Here is a 9981-nt window from a genome sequence, read left to right as displayed (position 1 = left end):
ATCTTACTAGTTTTCTTAAATTTTGTTTATTTATTGTTTTGTAAAATCTAGTCCGTGAAAAGTTAGAGTACGAAAAAGCTTCAAAAGATCAACTTATTGTTATTCTAAGCAATCTAACGAAAGTATGGTCAGTATGAAAGGAAAAAAACGTAACAGTCGTTAAATATGTATGCAATTTGTTAGAATGATCCGAGAGCTTGAAGCTTTATCTTCAACTTTGATCATCCGGGCCTAAAATGATTTGTCTACGGTTTGACATTCAGGATCGACTATCTTTATAGGAAGCCTGATCCAGATTGCGCTGTCCAGTGAAAATATCGATCGTAATTAATATAATATCAACTGGGGGGGAGGTTATATAGGGAGCGCAGGCACACGCGCTCCATTCTCCGCGCGAACCTACGCGCATGCGATACTCGCGAGTGACAGTGACAGTTTAACCCCAAAATGTCCGCCAAAATTTACGTAAGTGTCATTAGTGTCATAGGCCTGTGGTATTAGAACGACCTGGACGTATCTGGATGTTTAAAGTGTTAAGTGCAAAGTGAATCGGTACGGAGGTGGTTCTGTACCACATTTCTATGTCTATTGTTTAAGTATGAGTGTATAATTGTATATTATTAGATTTAAGCTTTAAATGTACAGCGTATAAAATACAAAAGGCATTGCAAATCAATAGCTTTTAAAATTTAATTACCGCGATAAAAATATGAGCAATTGTATTTTATTGCAAGTTTTATGTTACAAGGTAAGTGTAAGCTATGCAAAGCTAGTAACTAAGGTTTTCTAGAGTTGGGCAATCCGGTTAATGCCTAGGTCTTGCCTGTACTGAGCTTAGAAAGGACAATTGTTCGTCCGGGTCGTTAACCCCTGGGAGACCTGGGTTCATGCTCGAAAGGTTTAGCAACCACAGATTAAACTCGTTAACATTTTAAGAAAAAAAGCAGTAAGACTTGAATGGCGTTTACAGGTCTTCAATGAGCAATAAAACATGTGAGAATCAGTCTCAAAGTTACGCAAAATAAGCTCGAGCATTGTTTAAGATTGATTTTACTTGATAATAACCAAGTATTCATTAAAACAATGCTAATTGCAGGTTTGCAAAAATTATCTTGAGAACTTTGAATAAATAATTAACTTTTTAAAAAAATAAAACCGACTTCAAATGCGTGAACACAAAAAAAAACTAAAAATTAAAAATATTGCGTATAAAAAAATTCAACCCCAATTTTCCACCCTTGGGGGTGAAATATTTTCTTCAAATTCGCAGGAAACCACCCTTTTGATAATACCTATTCAACAAAAAAATAATCGTTCAAATTGATTTCTAATCGGCGGAGATATTGCGTATAAAAAAGTTCATCCCCAATTTTCCACCCTTGGGGGTTGTTTTTTCTATTATTAAATTTAAATGGGACCACCCTTGAGGTATTACCTATACGCCGAAAAAAGATTTGTTCAAATCGGTTCATAATTGGCGGAGTTATCGCGTAACAAACATAGAAAAAAAAAAACATACGGGTCGAATTGATAACCTCCTCCTTTTTTGAAGTCGGTTGAAAATATTATAATATCTACGATCTAAGCTTATATTGTTAAGTTTATTGATGAACACAAAAAAGAAAAATAATTTTCTTTACAATAATTAATAACGAGTTCGCTATTTTTAATATAAAATACATACATTAATTTTTTAATTTATGAAATTACTTCCCGATTGCATTTATAAAGTAGGTAAGAGTGTAATCTAAAATAGGCGTATAAATGTTTAATTGGGCGTAAAATAAATCCGTCAGCACTCTTTAACTAGTTCCGCGATAAGTTTGCCTAATTTAGATTCACAATTCCACTCGAACGAAAGTGAAAATATTGAAAGCGAGTCTTGTATCTCATGAAGTAACAACTTCACAACAATAATAACTTCTAAAAATTACACTTTTTTATTTATATCCAAAAATACTTTTTTACTTTATAACTTTTCCTTTATTCTTCTATGTCAAGGAGGTTTTCAATAAGATTGTTCTCAGCGATAGAATATCCATTTAGATCTTTCTAGATTGCGCTGGATAGGTTTTATAATAAAACTAAAATCTAAGAACCTTGTCTAGAAGGGTCAAGGTAACCTTTTTCTTATCTTTTAACACAAAAAACTTGTTAATTGATAAGTTAATTAATAACATACACGCGAAGACGTAGAGTAGAGTCCATAAAATCACAAAGCTTGTATTTAAAGATAAAAGATCTTAATTACTTTTAAATCGATAAGATTTCCCGATTGTTCAGTCGATATCAGATAAGATACACCATATAGCTCGTAGTAAACGAAAGTGAAATCATTGAAAGTGATATTGAAAGTGAAAACAACGAGCTTGTAAGCGCATTCGTATGGCTTAGCGGCGCGACCCGACTGCTAAGTGCCTTTATGGTCTGTTCGACAGCGAATATAAAGTTATTAGTGTTATAAATGTGATTTTATTGAATTAGAATAGTCGATGATGGTTTATTGGCTGTTTGGTTAAATTAAATCTTCTTGGCATTATTAGTTTAAATTGCTGTTTTGGAACAATTTGGGACGGTTTAGGTTTTATTTGAATTTATTTAGGTATGTGTCTTATTTTCATATTTTATATGTTGCTACCATAGGTATTTGACATATGACCCCGTTTCTTTCCCCTTCCAAAAAACTCTTCTAATAAGTATAAAACGACTAACTACACATAGGTTTTTAGGTAACCCATAAACAATACAAAGTACTCGTATTAATACTGTTTAGTATTACATATTACTATCAGAAAATTATATTTATCTGTGTAGATTCAAATACCAACACAATAAAATATTACAACTGACTTTTTGTTTTAGCATAACCCTGAATACTTTACTTTAAAACAAGCCTAGTCAATTCATTTAAAAACAATAATCAATTACCGCACAGCTAATAAAAACACAAGACCTGTTCAGTTTCGCAATCATTCAAAGCAGTTAGAATTGCGCAAAGGCTTTTCTTACGGACTGTGTGTATCATGCTGTCTTTTTGTGAGTTATCTAAACAGCTGATCACATGCTCTGTGAACGCCGTGTTTTATTGACGGCCGCACAATGCGCGTTGAGGTTTGTATTGTTGATTTTTTGGACCCGGACTCGCAGACTGAGTACAGTAAGCTTAAACAAACTTCAGCAGCATTAACTGCGTCTAAAATAGAATACATAATACATAATGTATACATAGTACATAATGTAACTCATTAATAAACGTCGCGTTAAGACCCGTGTCTTTCTATTTTAGTTGTCATCGCGAAAGTTTAAAATTTTATAACTGCGCTGTTCTTTCAGTTGGAGTAGAGAAAAACCACTGTCTATACCGATTTTATCTTGAAAGATGATTCCATGCTTCTGTGGTACTATAAAACATCTTAATTTAGCCATGACAGACGCCTGTTTTGGCTTAATAAGTTACGAACCACCACCACGGTACTTCAATTGCTACACCCACATAGAGAAGGCGTTGCAAATGTCCTGTCACCCATTTAGTGAAACAAATATGCAATGTTTCACACATTTTTCACTTTTTAAAACTAAAGAAATAAAAATTAGTGTCATATAAAATATTGTTTACTCTGCACTTGGCGCTTTTGTGTTAACATGGTAGACATTCACCCCTTATATAATGTTGTTAGCATATAAAATATTAATAACTGCTTCCTTTCTTAACGTGTAAAAGAAAACCGTATACTGACTAATTCAAATTGTTACATGTGCATAACATAGTTTTAGTTTATGCGTTTAATAATTTTACTATGAGCATTTTAATTATTAGGAAATCAAATAATGTTTTTAACGAGTCTATTAAGTTAATATTAAAAAAAAGTCTAGCCAGCTACATCTTAATAAATATAGATTCTCAGACAGCGATTGCCTTTGACTGTACATTGCGCTCGCAAGGCCACTCGCTCGGAATCGAACCTCGAACTGCGTCGAATTATGATAATAAATGCATAGTTAGATAAATTACTTTGATTCTCAAGCTATTCACTTACTGTTTGAGTAGCCCACTTACTGGAAAGGTTGTGGTTTACTCGGCCAATTTGGGTTCAAATAACTTGATGTGTTATTTTGTTGTCAAGATTTTAGTTTGAGTTTTTAAACCACAGTAATTGAGGATTGAATCAGCTAATGGATATTTCCCAATGCATGCTATATCTTGCGATCTTTGCAATTCTAAACGTTGCTAAACTTTACGTATTGTCAATTTTATTCATCTGGCTGGAGGGTAACACGATACGTTTAAGAAGTTAGATAATACAATGTAATTTTTAGCACCTGAGGCAAAACACGGTGTCAACAGTGAAAATAGCTTCCAAAGATTGACTCAACGAAATTTTAGACTTCATACAACATAAATACGAGTTATGTATAAATAAACATCGACTTATAGCTCGCAAGTGGGAATTGCATTCAAAGTGGCTGCAAACGAGTGGGTTGCAAAAGGCATCGAGATTTATGGCGCCGGCGCATTATCATATTCAAGTTGGGAAAATGGATCGGATGTGATTCATAAGAGAGTTTGTAGCCAGAAATTGATGGCAATTAGATGAAATATTAATGTTTAGAAAAGAGACTGTAATATTGTTAAAGGAGACATTTATAAAACATTACATTTTCTTGCAATATAGTTTTAGAAGGAAGACTCAACCTTGCGACACTATGGCTGAGTTGCACCACCTAACTTTAACGGTTACTATAACTATAACCGGTGCTTTTTGTATGGAATTTGACAGATTCTTGACGTTTGTCAAAGTTAAAGTAAGGTGGTGCCACTCAGCCTAAGAAAGAGGGAAAAAGTTTTTAAGATGCTCGTTCCTTATTTTAACTACTTAAATTCTCTAAACTTAAAATATGTAACACTTAAACTTTCTTTACAACCAAGCTCTACATAGCTGAGTTAATTTACGCAAGCTTACATAAGCTCAGAGCTTTTCAATTAAAACCCCCATAATTTTCTAGACTGACGACCTACCAGCAAATCTATCAAGCCTCTATCCCACTTTACTTGGTAACGCAATGTAGTTGCTGTAGATAACTTTTTACCATCATCTGCAATAAGTTAATTATGTGCCTGGTTTTTCAGTATAGCAGATCTATTAGATAACAAATATGTTATAAGATACTCTCTGTGAAGTCTTAACCATCTGAAAAGGCGATACGAAGGTTTAAATTCATAAACAAATCAATAGATACAATGGCAAATAATTTATTTAAGTTAATAGAAGTGAGGTGGAAAATGGAACGGAACGGTAACTGACAACCGATTTTACTTTCTATGTATTATGAATCGCGTATCACTTTAGTTAATTCTAGTTATGATTGCAATTGCAATTTTGTAACACCATTATTTTGTGTTATTATTGATCGGGAAGTTTTTTTTAGTTTATTTATTTGATAGTTACAACGACTGATTGCGTGGCTGGTCTCATTATTTCGCACGCATGTTTAGCTAGCACTTTTAAATGTGTTATTATATCATTATTTATTTTATTGATGGCTAAAACGGCTAGCATAACATATAAATGATTGCGATGAAAATATCATTATGTGTGGATAAATTGATAGTAGATTATTCAATAAATTATAGACATAAAATAAGAATTTAAAGTGCCAAAGGGTCATTTATCAAAGTGTAATGCATTTCAACGATTATTTTTGTATGAGTCTTTCAACATAGACTTTAGAAGTCATACACGTATGTTAATAAAATTACGGCGATGAATAAATTTTGTAGAGTGTGATTTGTTGCTGACTGTGATTAGGAAATAATAAGCTACCTGGCGCCTACTAAATACTGATTCAGATTCAAGGTCCGCTGTGGTAAAATGATCCAGTGACAATGATTGTTTGACTGTTACATCATTTGTATATTTCTGCGTTGTTCAATGGTTAAAGACATGAAATATCTCGATTCGGTTCTGTGTATTTGCTTTTTCAGGACACAATTTAACTGAAAGACAAGCATCTGTGCTTTAGAGATATTAACCATTACATAGACAATTTTTCAGCTCATTTATTAGGCTGAGCAACATCTTACTTTAACTTTAACCAACGTCAAAATATTGTCAAACTCCGTACAAAAAACACCGATTACCTTTAAAGTTACGGTCAAAGTTAGGTGGTGCAACTCAGACTAACAAAATTAAATCTTCTTTTCTTATAGCCCATACCATATAAGAAGATATATAAATAGTAGTTGAAAACATTTTGATAGGCCTTACATAATATAACTTACACTTTTAGCTGCATAACTGTCTTAAACTATGGGCTTGATCTTTACGGTGTTTTAGGAGCACACTTGACATTAAAATGGTATATTTTTGAGGTAATTAACGCGTATTCTCGTGGGATTCAGGCCACAGCTCCTCCGCAGTATCAGCTATTTGCATCTGGCAACACCAGCCTGTTATTATGGCAATGAGGTCAGTGGTTTGCAAAAATCGACGGCAACAACGCAATAGCATTGTGGTCGTATCAATGAGATCAAATAAGTGTTATGGTTGCTATGATTATGGTTTGTTTTTAGAGCAATCTTCGTTTCCTTTGTCTTGAATTTACACGTTTTGGATGTTTTGTGTATACTGTATTTAAGCTTTTATAGAGTTTCTTCCAAGTGTGAGGTTTCAAAATAATGTTTAATTTCAAAATAATTGTAATGGATGCGATGGAAAAAGCCTACAGGTGTTACTACCTCTATGTACTTCTCTGAGTACACAATGATACAACAGAGTAACTTAATTATGCTGACCTTGAATTAGCCCTTTTGATGCCATTTTTGCGACATCATAAAGTGTCATTTTGTCTATCAAGGCTTATTTCAGAAAGTAGAAAGTATTTGGTGGCAATTTTCTCCCAATGGGTACCCATTTAATGGATTCTTAGTTAATCCCAGTATCTTTATAAAAGACACATTGTAAGGTGTCAGATTTATTACATAGGCGACGTGGTAAATATTTTTTATCTGCGTATAAATGCTGCGTATACGCATGTTCATTCGTGGGAACTGCCTTCAAAATCCTGCAAAAAGGTTCAACTATTGTGTGATACAAAAATCTGTAAGAATGTATACTTGAATATGACACGACTTGTTAAGTAGCAAACATAAAACCTTACTTAAATCGAATACACTTGTCCTCAAAAGAAAAGTAAGTTCTAAGTTAGTTGACGATATATGCTTCGTGCTCTATATGTATAAGTGCTTAATAGTTAAAACATTAAAGCTGAGTTGTATCATGTAACTTTGACCGTATCTATAACGTTAACCGGTGTTTTTTGGATGGAGTTTGACAGATTTTTGACATTTGTCAAAGTTAGAGTAAGGTGATGCAACCCGACCTTAGTAATTTACAATTAAAGTAAGGCATCTTCGTATGGTGAAGTCTATGCTACTAATGTAATGTAGCATCGCAATAGTTCTTCAACGATGTATAACATAATTCATCTATGTAGAGTTTCAGCTTAGTCATTATTAACTTTTAGCGTAAAATATGGAAAACCTTATAAGACAGTTTACGAAGCTGTTGCTATGGAGCTTTAATGAAAGCATCATAAAATCAGAGCAAAGAATGTCGCTGGAAAAATTCCGAGCAATCATTGAGCAAGAAACTCGACCGCGTCCTTGAATTGCCCCAATCGAGTCCAAAAGCAATTGGCCAATTGTCCCTGATAGTCCACATAATTGGCCATTGGCATTATCGTGACAGAAAAAAGCCGACTGCATTAAAGTGGGTGCGATAATACGATCTGATTAAGTCAGTTCTGGGGCATTGTATAATACATGAACGTGTTAATTGTGGCTAGACATTGTGTAACTACCCTTGTAAACGGCACAATGTAGAACAAAATACCAACAATTTGATTAAATAGACATTATACACTTTTTTCTTATTGTGTTCTAATTTATAAAAGTAACGCGCACGGAATTTGATTTGCTACATTATGTTGAAATATGTACCTAGTGTTCATATTTAGAATTTCATTATATTCTATGAGTTACTTTCAATTGGTAATAATGATTTTTGATATTTTATGACTCTACATCACTTAAACTCAAGTAGATTCATTTACACTTAAAGTAACTTCATTTGTTTGTTTGGTAGAAATATGTATCAATCTATCAATAATGATTTATGAGTCTGATTCGACGAGCTTAATTTATACGACTACGCATATAAAACCGCTGGTGATGACTAGTAATTAGCACTAATACAAACTAAGCACCAATTCCATGTTGATGGATGAATACCTAGTTTTAACTAGCTTAGGTATTTGCAAATAACTTAATTGGCAACACTGATGGTAAGTGGTTAGACCACTTTTGGATTGGCACTTAATTTGGCAACATTATGACATTTTCCGAGGAGATTATGGCAATCTTAGTACCGGTTGCTTTGATCTTACGGCAAAATGTTACTAACGTAAATGCGCCTATTACCGCCAGTTTAAGCTGACTTCGGATAAACGTTAGAAAATTAGATATAAGACGTGGTAATAGAAAAGACATTTTAATTTATTCATAACATTGATGAAGTAATCTTTGAATTCAAGTAGTAACAATGAGTATTCAATCACACAATAATTAATAAATAGCAATTTAATCTGAAAAAGCAGTTGTTTCTATTACCGACCTATAGACGAGGTGTGTTTCTATTAACGTTTTTTCTGTTTCTATTACCGACCGCTAAGAATATTGCTCTTCAATTGGATATATTCCAAGAGGCACGGGTTCGATTCCTACTATACCCACTTGATTTTTTCAAGTTAAATTTGTTTTGCTTTTAGTTTTAGTTATTTGTTTTTTTTTCAAGTTATTATTTTTTTATTATTAAAAGAGAAAAGGCACGCTTCTCGAAAATAAATAAATAATCAAGCAAAAATAGTAGAATAATAAATTCCTCTATTATACTTGATTACGCGGAACCCGGTATTCTAGTGAGTAGTGGGGGTCATTATTTAAACTATATTTGAGTTTTAATAAAAAATAATTTTCATTTAATATTTTATTGTTATTTTTAATTTGACTATAATTTTAAATTAGTTTTTGACCTATGTTTTTTGATTTTAATTGTGTGTAATTGTGTATTTTAATTTAAACTATGGACAATTGGAAACTGTCTGTATAATTATTTTAATTTTTTTTTATTATTCAAAAGATCTGAAAAAGTTACATAGTAGTTGTGATAATGCATGATTGGTTTGGTGTCATGTCATAAATGTTAGTTATATACAAAATACAGGCTTATAAGTCTTCGTAGGTGGCGTTATAGTTATGAGGCGGTAATAGAATTAAGTATGAATATTACTTTATTCTATTAGCGACCGTAAAAAAAAAACAGTAACCAGCTAAAATATCTACTTTAAAGAAGACGTAATCAGTGAAGTATCATTTTTATTAGGTTTATTTTATATCAAATAGGTACTAATTAGAATTTAACAGGTTTTTATAAAATCTATTGTCATACATTATTAGAGATATTCCTTAATGTTCATTGCAGTTTTATGCCAAAACTATGACAATGAACGTATGGCGTTAATTGATTTAATTATGTGAAATATTCTTATGAATCGATCAAGACAACAAAATGGAGGTTAAATGCGTAATTAAAGATATAAATACTAAAACAAAAAACTTTATCAAAATTCTAACAACGCCATGGGTCGTTATTAGGAACAAAATTATGAAAAGTGTTTCTATTACCGCCCTTATTTAAAATTGTATTTAAGCCACAAAAATACAGCGAGAGGGCTATATTGAGGGTTTATTAAGGAAACTAAAGTACGAATTAATATTGTTATGCAAAAACATGTTGGTATACTAATTTTGAATGTGTTAAAATCGCTAATTAATAACAAGGTGCACCTTAAGTAGCTGGGAGCGCGTCAGTATGAAAAGTGCGTCCGTTGCGGGCGCGTCCCATTTAATGTCAAATAACTCCG

General features: G+C 32.6%; 1 protein-coding gene across 1 annotated transcript in view; it reads left to right on the top strand.

Moving 5' to 3' along the window:
* Nucleotides 1-386: 386 nt before the first annotated feature.
* Nucleotides 387-9981, top strand: part of LOC135073003 (histone-lysine N-methyltransferase 2B-like) — a 74346-nt gene continuing 64751 nt past the window's right edge. The window contains exon 1 of the mRNA XM_063967000.1: nucleotides 387-465. Within this exon, the coding sequence (XP_063823070.1) occupies nucleotides 448-465 (18 nt within the window). The 5' untranslated portion in view covers nucleotides 387-447. The remainder of the gene's footprint in view (nucleotides 466-9981) is intronic.

Source organism: Ostrinia nubilalis, chromosome 6 (genome assembly GCF_963855985.1).
Source record: "Ostrinia nubilalis chromosome 6, ilOstNubi1.1, whole genome shotgun sequence".
Classification (NCBI taxonomy): Eukaryota; Metazoa; Arthropoda; class Insecta; order Lepidoptera; family Crambidae; genus Ostrinia; species Ostrinia nubilalis.
Note: the sequence above shows the minus strand (reverse complement) of the source record. Positions and strands in the feature narration are given on the sequence as shown.